Source organism: Myxocyprinus asiaticus, chromosome 20 (genome assembly GCF_019703515.2).
Source record: "Myxocyprinus asiaticus isolate MX2 ecotype Aquarium Trade chromosome 20, UBuf_Myxa_2, whole genome shotgun sequence".
Taxonomy (NCBI): domain Eukaryota; kingdom Metazoa; phylum Chordata; class Actinopteri; order Cypriniformes; family Catostomidae; genus Myxocyprinus; species Myxocyprinus asiaticus.
In genome coordinates this window covers 20,054,831-20,070,405 of record NC_059363.1, presented here as the reverse complement: position 1 = coordinate 20,070,405, position 15,575 = coordinate 20,054,831, and the positions used below count along the sequence as shown (strand labels likewise).

The 15,575-nt window shown below is 37.3% G+C and overlaps 1 protein-coding gene across 4 annotated transcripts in view; it reads right to left on the bottom strand.

Annotated features, from left to right (window-relative positions):
* Nucleotides 1-15,575, bottom strand: part of LOC127411547 (la-related protein 1B-like) — a 61,755-nt gene that overhangs the window by 33,341 nt on the left and 12,839 nt on the right. For all 4 annotated transcript variants that reach the window (XM_051647209.1, XM_051647210.1, XM_051647212.1 and 1 more), the window contains exon 2: nucleotides 2,652-2,713. In XM_051647209.1, coding sequence (XP_051503169.1) covers nucleotides 2,652-2,713 — 62 coding nt within the window. The remainder of the gene's footprint in view (nucleotides 1-2,651; nucleotides 2,714-15,575) is intronic.

The following is a 15,575-nucleotide window of genomic DNA, read 5'->3' as shown; positions in this document are numbered from 1 at the left end:
AATGGTGAATGAGGCTAACATTCTGCCTGATATCTCCTTTTAAAGTCATACGGTTTTGGAACAATATGAGGGTGAGTAAACGATGACAGAATTTACATTTTTGGGTGAAATATCCCTTTAAATTCAGCAATTTTATGTACATCTTATTAAATACCTGTCATTAAATTATTACAAATAGATTATTTACAACATATAATCACCATTATATCGGACATCTACCACCTTTGTAGATATCGGTATCGGATCTAATAAAAAATAATAATAATAATATTTCAGTCAACCACTACAACTTCTCCCTTATTGATTTGAAAACCAGCAAAACTAAAAACATAATTATTATTCCCTCATGAGTCTTACTGTAAGGCTATGTGCAAATGCTTTCTTCTAGAATGCATTCTGTCCTGTTTGACTGATTTATGAATACCAGCTGCTCCTCTCTACTGAAGTGTGTGTGTAAATACTCATCAAGAGGAGTTTCCACCCCTCACTTCAACTCTGAAACTATTTACAACATAAAACACTATTAAGACAGTATGGGGGAAGTGTGGCAGTCCCTTTCTCCTCGATCAGTTCTTCTTCTATTACTGGAGGAACGTCAATCATTCCTCACGCCGCAAAGCAACCCAGAATTGCAAGTGCCGTATTGGATTCCACTACCATCCTGACATGGGTCCTGGGTGTCCCAGATGGTAAAGCTAGACAGTATAATCTGCATTTTGTGAAGGAGTTTTTTTAAGTTTAAAAGTGTAGGCCATAAGTAAGCCAACTATACAGTAACGTTTCATGTAACTTAAAAATGGTAGCCTAATAATATATAAGATTCAAACACCAATGAATGTGCTAAGGGTCATAAATGTACAAGGGAACCTGTCAAGTGCTGTGTCTGTGTGTAAGCGGAGACAAATTAACATGCCTTGGAGTCAGTCATGAGGACGACTCTACTGCCCCTGTTAGGACTGAATTTGAGCCTTCAGTGTGCTCTCTCTGGAATGTCCCGCTGAGGTAAAATTCAAAAACTCATGTACCGATCTCACCCACACAAAAGACTGAACAGAGGGAACAAATATCCACTTTAGGGCTGCACGATAATGAGTAAACTGATAATCATGATTATTTTGCTTAACATTTTAACCACAATTATTCTGCCCTTTGAAGTTTTATTTAATTTTATTTTTTAATGCAGGGCTGCACGATTTGGAAATAAAAATACCGTTGCCACAGCTTTGATATTTTTTCTGAAATAAACAAAATTACATTAAACAGCAGCTCTCATGTTGAACAAGGTGTTAAAACTACAAACAAGTAAATTATTCTTTTTGACCAAAATTAAGTCATGTTTTGCCCATGCTTTACTTCCAATTTAAGGGTTTTTAACTCTCAAGTTCTCTTAAAAAAATTATTTACTTTTTTTATTATTATTGCAATAAACAGTAGTAATATATTTCTGTAATAATTTAGCAGGTGGTAATGCTAAACGGTCTCAAGCCTTTACTTTGATGTAAAAAAAAAAAAAGAAAAAAAAGAAAAAGAAACTGAAGGAAGTGTGTGTTGTTTCTGTTGACAACAATTTTGGCAGGCTCTGGTGCTCCATCCAAACATGGTGAAATGCTCTTATCTCCTCCTTGACCCACAAAACCCTGGCGCCATAGGTTTACTTTAGATTTTTTTAGACACTTGTAATGGCCAAACATACCTGAAATTATGCAAATGTACAGAGGTAAATCTGGAGTGCTTTTTAGTGCGGTCAACACACATTAGTGATGCACACGAACCAAACCAAACTCAGAGCACAGCTGTTCTGTGTATAATATATAATGAGCGCAAAAGATGAAATTCATCGATACTGAGCACAGAACCACTCTAAAACCACTGTAACACCGCACTGCAACCAAAGTTTATTCAACCGAGTTGCTGCGTAATCAGTTAATGGTTGAACAGAGAGTTGTTGAATGACTGGTCTCAAAACAGTTTGAAAGGCACCTGATTTTCATCCTACCTCCACATAGTCTCCGAAAGCAGCATGTTCCAGCTTTCTGATGCGTGCCTCGTATCAAAGCGAAACACATAAGAAACATACTCGTAAAAATCTGCGGCTCCGTATGTCAGCGTGTGCTCAAAACTGAAAAAGTGATTGGCCAATGGCGAACTTCTGAAGAGAGCTTGATTGGTGGTGAAAATAGACTCAAAAGCACTTGTGATTTGACCTATCATCTGTAGACACATCCTATTATAAAAATGAGCAACAATTTGCAACTTTACCTGGCTGATAATTTCTGTTTGTTAGCTCACTAATATCACAGACGATTATGCTCAATTAACAGTGAGAGGCAGAAATCGTGATAGCGATTTTAATACGATTAATTGTGCAGCCTAATCCACTTAAACACAAACACAAGCCAAGCTGATCTATGACTGGTTGCTGCTGACCCCTGATTCAGGACACCCAGACTCTAGACTGTTACACAAACAGACTGGTGGAAAAAAATGCAGATTTACACAAACAGACAGACGAACAGCAATCTGTATCTGCCCATCTGAATTCATGTACTTTCTACATGACAGTGATTCATTGTTCATTGTTAACCATTTAGTACATGTAAGGCAGTTTATATTGCCTCACCTTGCTGATTTACTATGTAAGAGTGTCTTACCTTGCTGGTCTTTCTGGACCTAGGTTTGCTGGCACGGACAATTTTGGCAGGACTCTGGGGATCTGTGGACACAGAACAAAAACAAGAGAACGTGACTATGTTTGATTTAGTTCACCAGAAATAGAAAGACAGAGTGATAAAGGGATGAGTGATATGATGCCATGGAATTTTCGGTAAAAGGGTCATTGACAAATAAAGTTGTCTGGGGTAATAAAAAAAATAGAGCTGGGTAGCACCAACAATTTCACAATACGATATGCATTACAATACAGAGGCTATGTTAATTTACATGTACATGTTAATTTTTAACTTAATTTCTCCAGAGAATAATTTAATATAAGAGTTGTTTATTGTAATATATATAACATAACATTTAAAACACAAGAAGGTCCATAAAGATAAAAGCAAAATAAATATTTCTGCTACCAAAAAAGCTAATTACTTTTATTGGCCCTTTCTGTATCGTGCTACCTTTACTATAGTTGAAAACAACTTGATTCTCAACAGAAGTCAAACAACTCACTTCAACACACTGTTCTTCTATTCAAATAAAGAGTTGTTTAATAATCATTACATGAAACTGTAATTAGTCAATTTAATACAACTCAAATAGCCCATATTTTATACCATTCATAATTACACTGGAAGTGTCAAAGATTATAGGCAGTGCAGAAAATGCTATGCTAAGATCAAGTGAACAGACTCATTAGCCTGCTGTTTCGTTTTCTTAAAGGGATTGTTCACCCAAAAATTGAAAATTCTCTCATTAGTTACTCACCTTCATGATATCCAAGGTGTGCATGACTTTCTTTCTTCACAAGAACACATTTGAAGAAATATATCTTAGCTCAGTAGTAGAGCCCGACCGATATGGGATTTTTGAGACCGATACTGATTTTATAGGGGGAAAATTCAAAGATTACCGATATGGTGGCCGATATATTACATTTTTCAGCTGGAATGAAAACAGACCTTTTCTATGTGGATTGTGCACCGATTTTGCACCGATATGACTATGCAAAGGTACTCAGAAGGTTGCTTTCTTAAATATTTTTATCAAAGAATATTTGATATTTTTATTATACATTGTCAACTAATTCTAGAAATGAACACTGAGAAAATAAAGAATAAATAAAAATACAATGAATAGCTAAATAAACATCAGTACTGTTTAGTATCAGACAAATGCTGACCATTAAAATAAAGAATAAAAATAAAATAAAATACCTAAATAAACATCAGTACTGTATGTTTAGTGTCAGTCAGTTGCTGACCATTAAAATAAAGAATAAATAAAAATAAAATAAATAGCTAAATAAACATCAGTAGTACAGTTTAGTATCAGTCAAATGCTGACTATATTAAAACTGCCAGTCAGTTATTGGCAGGTTGTAAAACAAGAAGCATTTACACCTGTCGAGACAAGAGAAAAACAACGGCAGCGGTGTTACACCGTATTCTGCTATACAAGTTCGGGGGACACTTTCAACAGTGGAAAACCAGACTTTTAAATATTACATATTGCAAATGCTATGACTGGAATTGTTCGGCTGAAGGGGGTACCAAACTGTGAATCCTGAACAAAACAGTTTGGTAAATACATGTTTACACATTAGCTTCCACTCAGCTGACAAGCAATGAAAATAGCTACGTGGTTAGCTAGTTAGCTATAAGCTCGTTGTCACGGAGAATAAAAGATGGACCAGCATTGCGTCTCACCAACTAGGTAACAACGTAGTGTGAAATCAACACTCAACAGACACAATCCACCACCGCACTGTTGTCTGCTGAGCTGCTAAAAGATGTTCTGATGTTTACCTTTCAACCTGCTACATTACTGACTGCACTGACAAACTATAGCTGGCTAACAGCAAACAGACCTGAGTGACATGGTTGTCAAGGACAGGGTTAACGTTATATTAGTTATATAAAATGATGGGGTCATTGTTTATTAACTTTCCAGTATGTATTTCACAAACTAGTTAGCAACTTACCGAGACACCGCTCAACTCCGCCCTGTCTGCAGAGTGTCAGCTCAGAGTCAACTCTGTAAACAATGGAGTCGGAATGCGCTCTGCTGGACAAACTATGTAATGACAGCAATTCTAAAGTTTTTTTTTTTCACCCAATTTGGAATGTCCAATTCCCAATGCGCTTTTAAGTCCTCGTGGTTGCGTAGTGATTCGCCTCAATCTGGGTGGCGGAGGACGAATCCCAGCTGCCTCCACGTCTGAGACTATCAACCCACGCATCTTATCACGTAGCTTGTTGAGCGCATTGCCACGGAGACATAGCACGTGTGGAGGCTTCACGCCTCCCACCGCGGCATCCACGCTCATCACGCGCCCCACCGAGAACGAACCACATTACAGCGACCACGAGGAGGTTACCCCACGTGACTCTACCCTCCCTAACAACCGGGACAATTTGGTTGCTTAGAAGACCTGGCTGGAGATTCTAAAGCAGGGGTGACAAACTCGGTTCCTGGAGGGCCACAGTCCAACAGAGTTTAGCTCCAACCCTAATTAAACACACCTGAAGCAGCTAATCAAGGTCTTCAGGAGTGCTTGAAGATTACAAGGAGGCATTTTGGAGCAGGGCTGAAACTAAACTCTGCAGGGATGCGGCCCTCCAGGAACTGAGTTTGACACCCCTGTACTAAAGCATTGTTTTCTGCATTATATGTTCAGAAAAAGTGTTCATATCTGCGTATATCGGTAAACATATACGCCGATACCGATATATCGGTGAAAGGCTAATATCGGCCAATAATATCGTCATCCATACGACACCAGCTGTTAAATGAATATCTTCTAAAGTTAGTGCGAAAAAGATAAATATTCAAAAGAGTAATTTGTTCATGAATCAAACATCATGGCTCACGCTGTTTGTTGTTGCGTGCAGCCAGTGAGCTTATATCATCAACAGAAAGGGTAAAAAGTGGCACGAGACACACTGGTGCTCTAAAGAACTTTTCAATAACTCACAAGAAATGAACGCATACACCTTTTTGGCCAGATTTTGTTCTAATTGACTTCTCACCTGTTCGTTTTTCGATTTCGTAGGAAGTATATCAAGACCTTTATGGTTTATCGGGACTATGGTACAGTTCGCTGCTGCTATGAATGCAATCTGTCCTAAATTGCGGAAGTGATACGCTTTTGATGGCATATAATTTGAGTCTGTGCTCTACTTGCATGATACTTCAATCATGCAGTCATTCTGACCCAAAAAATACAATAAGATCAGAAATGTGCGGGGGCATAGACAGGGGGTAGTAATCAAACTCTGGTTGGCAAACAAACGAAGTGTCAAGCACCCTAAATGATGACAGAATTGTAATTTTAGAGTGAGCTATCCCTTTAAACCTAGTAAATGCAGCTTTTGGCAACTGACGTGAAAATTTTTTTTTCTATTCAGATCTATTAAATTAATTCCAAAATTTATATATTAAAAAAAATGCATTTCACACAAAAACAAATACTTGAATACAGTCATTTTTATATATTTTTTTTTCTGGGGCTTAAAGTAAAAAATGTCATGTTGGGGTAACCATCCAGAGTAGTAATAATGCTTTAAATGTAAAAAAAATAAAACATATGAAACAAAATTACTCGAAGATTAGATTTCTACAAAGTGTTTTAAATTAGATTTTTAAAGGATTTCTCATTTTTATTAGAGCGGTGTTCAAAATATTGATACGGCGATAATGCGTCATGTTCTCCTTGCATTGCGTGTATCGATGTAGCTGCATCTGTATCGATATACAGCACTTTGAAAGTTTAAGAGTGTAGTCTATAACGTCTACCACACGGCGCAAGTTGGCTTTCAATCACCTGAGCAGTAGTAGATCACCATATTTAAACTGGATGATACTCTCGCTACCGCCGTCAAATCTAAAACCTAAAATATATGTTCATTTTGGCTTTTTGCCTAAACCCGGCATTTAGCGGTAAGACATGACTCACACAATATCTAAACATTGCAAAACGAAAGTACCGTTAGCATTTTTCCAACGAAATTGCGATGATTCTCGTGCCGAGCCTGTGCTCCGCTGGTTCACATTGTAAACTGGCCGCACTTTTCCACAATAATGATTCCACTCTTACATTGGAATCATTATTGGTGTAGCAGATGGTTCAAAAAAAGACCTTCACAAAGATGAATCTGCCCAATTCCAGCCTTGCTGGTGCATCCCCAGATTATCACCGATCCTCCACCTGATCGTCTAATGGTTAGACGAAGACTTGGAGAGGCATTCAAGCCACAGTGTCTCGCACCCACTGTGAAATTTGGTGGAGGATCAGTGATGATCTGGGGGTGCTTCAGCAAGGCTGGAATCGGGCAGACTCATCTTTGTGAAGGATGCATGAATCAAGCCACGTACAAGGATATCCTGGAAGAAAACTTGTTTCCTTCTGCTCTGACAATGTTCCCCAACATGGTTTTTCCAGCAGGACAATGCTCAATACCACACAGCCCGCTCAATCAAGGTGTGAATGGAGGACCACCAAATCAAGACCCTGTCATGGCCAGCCCAATCTTCAGACCTGAACCCCATTGAAAATGTGATCAAGAGGAAGATGGATGGCCACAAGCCATCAAACAAAGCCGAGCTGCTAGAATTTTTGTGGCAGGAGAGGCATAAAGTCACCTAACAGCAATGTGAAAGACTGGCAGAGAGCATGCCAAGACTCATGAAAGCGGTGATTGAAAATCAGGGTTATTCCACCAAATGTTGATTTCTGAACTCTGTTAAAACGTTAGTACTGTGTTGTTTAAAAATTTATATGAACTTGTTTTCTTTGCATTATTCGAGGTCTGAAAAAACTGTTTTTATTTCTTGTTTTTTATTATTTTGACAAGTTGTCATTTTTTTGCAAACAAATGCTCTAAATGACAAAATTTTATTTGGAATTTGGAAGAAATGTTATGTATGTGCAGTCATACATACTCAACCTAGTTCTGTCGCTTTTCCACTGACTTGAGATCTGAGTAGTGATCAAACTGACCCTGTTACAAATAAAAACAGTGCATCGTGGATTTCACTAATGATGAGGCAGGAGCTGTTGTGCAAAACCAGTTCAGAGTTCGGAAAACAGCATTCACACTAGGGTACTGATACAGATTTCCTTCAATTCTGATTCACAAGCTCTCAATTCAATTCAGATTAATTTGGGTATATTTTTTTGTTATGATGTCCATTTTGCTTACATATGAAAGAAATTCTCATTTGATAGAATACTGCTAACTATACAGGGGACCTTTTAACTTGGTACATTACGACAATATTATTTTACAAAAATTATTTTATTTTATTTCAGTATTTTTGTCACATTTTAGCTGGTTAAAAATTCCATCAATAATAGATATTATGTATTGAACTTGCATATATTACATTGCATATGTGTGTGTGTTAGGGATGCAAATTTTGGCAAATTCTTTTAACCAAGTAACCGTGAGTATTAACCGGTTAACCGATATAAGCCATGAATCAAATAAGTGGCCAAAAAGGCATGACGAAGACTGGTGACCCAGGTAGCATGTAGTAATCGGCCCGAGCTCAGAAGCCTAGCGGCACCTGCAGCTCAGACTCTGCATTGGCAGATATGATCTGGGCCGAGTGATACCCGCAGCCGGTTGCCTCACGTGAGTTTTAGTTACGCCGTTAAAGCACTGGGCCGATTCTGGCTCAACACAGCTTGGCCAGATTAGGACACTTGGTCTGGGCCACTTATGGAAATGATTTGACTTGGATTGATCTCTTTATTAGGCTGCATTATACTGTATGTCTATCATAAAATGAATACCAGTAATGTCAGAAAATTTGTAAACCATCACACGTTTAATGTTGTGAATTCATAAGAACATTAAATTTGCCTATTATATCCAAAATATAAATAAATACTACAGTATGGGAAATTCACAAATATTTATAAATAGCAAGACGGGCATGGTGACGTGACTGCATGAGGGTAATGCATTCTTTTCTGCAATTTGCTTTGTAAAAGCACACTTTGTAAAATGTGCTTCATTTTGTGAATTCAGGTACATAAGAGTTTCATTCACAGCAGTGGGAGGAGTCTCATTGTACAGGTGATAGTGGGGGGATGAGTGCCATGTTTGAGCTGTTTGGATGCAGGCAAAACAATGGATTATTTACAAAGTTATATAAAACTGGGCTAATTTAGAAGAAAACAACTTGTGTAAGCATCGATGCGCATTTAATTTTGGTGTATTTATTTAGTAGACACTCTAAAAGTGACAAAAAGCGCTTTAACATCACACACGAGACTGCCACGACTGATTAGCTTAGCTTAGTTTAGCGACTCATTTCTGTACTACTGTACCTACAACCAATAAACTATGTATTTTTCATGTTTAATCTAGGAATTGTTGAAAGTGATGTGTTTTGGGCACTCTATGCTGCACTGAAACTAACTTTGAGGACGAACAATCTGATGAGGAGGATGAAAATGAGGATGAAGATGATGGTGCAGCGTATCAGAACCCCCTCCCCCCAGCAGGTTTGTTTATATTTACATATTTTTGTTTCTGCCGTCTGTACCACAGTCATTCTTCTTATTTCATCAAGGCTTTTGTATGTTGTTTTTAAAATAACCTAAAATTCTCTGACTCGAAAAAAGAAGCATCTGGTCAAATGAACAAGTTGTAAATGTGTATGTAAATGCAAGTTAAAGTGAGTAAATGTCATCAAGTCTTAATCATGTAAATACCATGTTTTATACCATGTTTTTTTTTTTTTTCCTTCTAGGCACTAAAAGGCCAGTAAGATTCAAGAGGATTTATTTTTGTACTGGTAAGTATTAGAAGAGTCTTTTTTTATATAACCTCAAATTTAACTAATTAAAAAGCTTTTTTCAGTAGTTCCAGTATATTCTTATCAAAAATAATGTCCATCAATTTAGTATGTATCAGAATAGGAGTGATGCTCTGCAATAGCTCTAATCTGCTTACAAGAAGTGTAACTGATTCACCTACAACACTATCAGTATCACATTTTGTCACTTTATTCTATTGCTTTTCACTCTACATGTAGAGACATAAATACTCCTACTATTTCTCTTAAATGAATAGTTCACACAAAAATGAACATTTGCTGATAATTTACTCACCCTCAGGCCATCCAAGATGTATTTGAGTTTCTTTCTTCATCAAAACAGAATTTAAGACTTATAGGATTTCATTTCAGGCCTCCTCCTCTAAACAATGCAAGTGAATGTCCTCCATTTTTTGTCATTCCTCTCATGAGCGCACTTCACAGAGATGTACGGAAGTGAACATTTGTAGTTAAAAATTATATAAGTATTGTTTTGTTTCTAAAATTAATCAATCGTTTGGGTTCAGAAGACCTTTATTTGTTAACTGGAGTCGTGTGGATTATTTTGATGCACCCTAAATATGCATTTTGGACAGTCAAAAAATGAAGGACATTCTGAAAATTGGGGTGTGTGATATATAGTCTACGATAATATCGCAATTGTTGTTTTAACGATATGCAAAATCACATTATCGAGTATGTCACTCATTTTCAAAAACCAATCAAAAACCCATATTAAGAGTCCACAAATTCACTGTGTGCTGTAGCAAAGCAGTATATACTACTGCACATGCGCATTAAGATTGTGATGTTGCACATTATATTGCGGTGTGTATGACAGAAGTTAAAAATGAGCAAAGAAACGGTGAGAGGAGAAGATCATCAAACACCAACAACCTCGCAACCCACGCTAGATTTAATTGCTAGACGTGGGTCATCATCAATAGCATGGAGGTGGTTTGGTTTTGAAAGGTCAGATGCTAGTCAAAAGACGCCAATCTGCAAATTGTGCCGAAAATCGGTTACAGTCAAAAGCAGCTCGATGGCCAACCTGTTTCACCATCTTCGAACTACCCACCGCACTGAATATGAAAAGCTTCGCGAGTCAACTGAACACAACACGCCTACAGTACAGGGTAAAAGCAAAAAAAAAAAAAAAACACATTCAACAAACTTTGGCCGAATCATTTAGCAAAAAATGTTCTTACGACAAAAAAAGCGACAGATGGCAAGTTATAACAAACGCTGTCACCAATTACATCGCAAAAGACATGGTGCCAATTCAAGCGGTTGAGAAAGATGGTTTTAAACAACTTTTGAAGACTTTAAACCCAAGATACACACTGCCTGAGTGAAAATATTTCAGTCAAACAGCGCTGCCTAAATTGTACGAGTCATGTCGCCAAACTCTTGCGCATGAAGTGCAGAAGATGCAAATTAAGGAAAATAGATCTTGTATTTGTTGGGATGTTTAAAAATACAAAAAGGAACTATGATAATAAGCATAGCTGCTATATGACAGTAATATAATACATGTAACATGAATATAAATTAAATATAATATATTCATATTAAATTATAATATTAAATAAATAATGTATATTAGATAATATTGTAATGTCATACCTGCACACTTTGAATGTTCAATTGACTCAAAAAATTATTTTATGTCTATTTTAAATGTTTTCCAGAGAGGAGCATGCGGGATCCTAGAATAAAAAGAGCCATTGGAGACCAACAAGATGTGACTCAAGACAGCACATGATTGAGAGATTTATTGAGCAAGACAAGGCCATTCGTCATGTGTTGACTGCAGACAAAAAGCACAGGCACCTTGTGCCAACATGGCAAGATGTTGAGGTGCTGGAGGCGGTAAGCAAAGCACTTGGTCCTCTGCTAGAATTTACAGACGCTCTTTCAGGTGAGCAACTTGTAACAGTTTCTTACTTAAAACCTGTGTTGGCCTTGTTCAACACTGAAGTCCTAGTGGTGAAGTTTGATGACACAGACCTAACCAAAAAAAAAAAAACAAAAAAAAAAAAACCATTCTGGAGTACCTGAACACAAAGTACACAGAAGACTGTGTGGATGAGCTGCTAAGTTTGGCATCAACTTGACCCCCGGTTCAAAAACCGCTACAATGATGATGACAGGATCAAAGCCATTGGGACAGCAGTGATGACAGAACTCATGGCTATGATGGCAGAGGAAGACAGCCCTACCCCAGGCCCCTTAACTGCTTCTGCTCAGGCTATGACAGCAGAAGTTGAAAAAGGTGATGATGACACCAGGGAGCCAGCAAAAAAGATAAAAAAGTCTTTTGGCAGTTATTTCAAGAAACAAAAGGAATTCAGAGGCGAGTCTCTGCACATTGTTATTGAAAAGGAGATCAAGAGCTACTTAATGATACCTGAGGTGGACAGTGATGTAAATCCACTTGACTGGTGGAAAACACAAGAAATACATTTCCCTAGACTGGGGAAACTAGCAAAAAAGTACTTGTACATCCCTACTTCAAGCAGCCCTTCTGAGAGGGCTTTCAGCACAGGAGGAAATATTGTAACGCCACCGTGCTGCTCTCAAGCCAGATGCTGTTGACAGGCTGGTGTTTTTGTCGCACAACTTGAAACATACAGTTGTGTTCAAAAAGTTTTGGCAGAAATTGTGACATTTTAGCATTGATTTTTAAAATATGACTGATCATGCATATGTCTTTTATTTAAGGATAGTGATCATATGAAGCTATTTATTATCATAGTTGTTTGGCTCCTTTTTAAATCATAATGATAACAGAAATCACCCAAATAGCCCTAATCAAAAGTTTACATACCCTTGAATGTTTGGACTTGTTACAGACACACAAGGTGACACACACAGGTTTAAAATGGCAATTAAAGGTTAATTTCCCACACCTGTGGCTTTTTAAATTGCAATTAGTGTCTGTGTATAAATAGTCAATGAGTTTGTTAGCTCTCACGTGAACACACTGAGCAGGCTAGATACTGAACCATGTGGAGCAATAAAAAAAAAACAAACAAAAAAAAAAAAACTGTCAAAAGACCTGAGTAACAAGGTAATGGAACTTTATATAGATGGAAAAGGATATAAAAGGATATCCAAAGCCTTGAAAATGCCAGTCACTACTGTTCAATCAATTATTAAGAAGTGGAAAATTCGGGGATCTCTTGATACCAAGCCAAGGTCAGGTAGACCAAGAAAGATTTCAGCCACAGCTGCCAGAAGAATTGTTCAGGATACAAAGAAAAACCCACAGGTAACCTCAGGAGAAATACAGGCTGCTCTGGAAAAAGATGGTGTGGTTGTTTCAAGGAGCACAATATGACGATACTTGAACAAAAATGAGCTGCATGGTCGAGTTGCCAGAAAGAAGACTTTACTGCGCCAATGCCACAAAAAAACACCTTGACACACCTCACAGCTTCTGGCACACTGTAATTTGGAGTGATGAGACCAAAATAGAGCTTTATGGTCACAACCATAAGCGCTATGTTTGGAGAGGGGTCAACAAGGAAAATAGTGAAAAGAATACCATCCCCACTGTGAAGCATGGTGGTGGCTCACTGATGTTTTGGGGGTGTGTGAGCTCTAAAGGCTTGGGGAATCTTGAGAAAATTGATGGCAAGATGAATGCAGCATGTTATCAGAAAATACTGGCAGACAATTTGCATTCTTCTGCACAAAAGCTGCGCATGGGACGCTCTTCGACATTCCGGCAGGACAATGACCCTAAGCACAAGGCCAAGTTGACCCTCAAGTGGTTACAGCAGAAAAAGGTGAAGGTTCTGGAGTGGCCATCACAGTCTCCTGACCTTAATATCATCGAGCCACTCTGGGGAGATCTCAAACGTGCAGATCATGCAAGACGACCAACGAATTTGCATGACCTGGAGGCATTTTTTCAAGACGAATGGGCAGCTATACCACCTGCAAAAATTTGGGGCCTCATAGACAACCATTACAAAAGACTGCATGCTGTCATAGATGCTAAAGGGGACAATACACAGTATTAAGAACTAAGGGTATGCAGATATCTGAACAGGGGTCATTTCATTTTTTTCACTGTTGGCATGTTTTGTTTTATGATTGTGCCATTCTGTTATAACCTACAGTTGAATATGAATCCCATAAGAAATAAAAGAAATGTGTTCTGCCTGCTCACTCATGTTTTCTTTAAAAATGGTACATATATTACCAATTCTCCAAGGGTATGCAAACTTTTGAGCACAACTGTATGTGAATCCAAAGAAACCCAGTTAATGGCAAAAAAAAAAACAAAAGCTGCTGAAAACCAGTTTCCTCTGTCCTAGTGACTACTTTAAATTATAAAGACTATTTTAACTTTTTGTCTTTAAATTGTGGACTTTGTTTACAGTAGTGTCATTTGTTTACATATGCTGTTTTTGTCCTGGAGTTTCCTAAGTGTAATATTTGATGAACCTGAAATGGTTTGGAAGTTTTATTTTTTTTTTTTTTGCAAATTCTACAACTGTTTAACTTTTTTCTGGTATCTTTGTGCAATATTGGACAGAACTTGAAGTTAGTCATTTAATTAAAAATACTATAGGCTAGTTTTTTTGTTCGTTTTTTTTTTTTTGCATCTTTGAATTTATGCAAAATTTTACAGAAGAGTGTAATTTGTTTACAAATACAATAATTGTTTTTTTTCTTGTGCTGTGTTTGAAAGAAGTTTGCATTTGGTGACTTTTATTACAATGTCATATTTTTGCTTCTTGCCTGTATGCTGCACATTTCACCTTACAGCAGAGCAGTATTTTGTTTTGTTCTTACTTGAATGCTTCAGTTTTAAATAATAAAGACCTCTTTTCTTTCAAAATATTGTTTCGATTAATAATATCAACAATCAATATTATCATGTTATTCTATTCATATGTTGTAAGAGGGAACTAGTACAATATAAGACTTCTACAAAAAAAATTTTGGATGCAAAATATCATCTGTTTATTGTTATCGGCAAAATCCCAGAAAATATTTTTTTGTTCGATGCCAATATCCAAAGAGCAGTGTGGCCAATAGGCTGATACAATGCCGATATATCACACAATATAATATAGTAAATAACAAACATAAAATTTCAAAAATAAATAAATAAATAAACTCTTATTTAGCACTATATTTACTAGGGGTGTAACGGTTCGAATTTCTCAAGGTTCGGTTTGTATCACATTTTTAGGGTCATGTTTCGGTACGGTTCGTTATTTGCTCTGCAAACAGTGCCTGTCTTGTAAACGTCTTTTGACCATCGCTGTTGTAATTGACTGCAAAAAGAAAATGTTCCCAGAAAGGAGAAACGCAGGGGGCTTCTCTATCAGCAGCTTGTGATATAGTCAATTAAAAATCTGTCTGTAAACAATTGTTGTAAAAATTACTCGTGTCATGCACAAAGTAAATGTCCTAAACAACTTGCCAAAACTATAGTTTGCTCAAATAAAATCTGTGGAGTGGTTAAAAAATGAGTTTTAATGACTTCAACTTAAGTGTATATAAACTTCTGACTTCAAATGTATATTTTACTTTTATTGATATTTGCCTTTTTCTCATTAGACAAGACAGTTGAAAGTTACAGGGACCTGTTGAGGAGAGGGAGAATGAAACAGGCGAACACTTCAACATTATGAGCTCAAACGCGTCTGCCACGGCTCTGATATGCGGACTGTTTAAATGACACTGTGTTGCACACCGGTTTATTACTGTAATAACACGATGGCACATAACAACAAAACAAACCGTGACTGGTCATTTACATGTCTCAGTCGCTTCACATGCAAGCAGACGATTTTCGGCACCCTCAAGAGAGAAAAAAAAAAAAAAAAAAGGGAAAATGTATTTAATTAAAAAGAGTCAGAATATTGGCCGGCTAGTTAATACCATGTTTTAGTTCCAGGAAGTATAATATGGAATAACAGGGCCCAGGGGAATCTCAACAGAAGAGGCTGTGTAGCAGATCATGAGGTTTTTGCAGCTCCTTGGCTAAGATCAGTGGTTCTCAAATTTATTTGGTCACGCCCCCCTTTGAAACAACAAAAACTCACCACCAAAAAAAA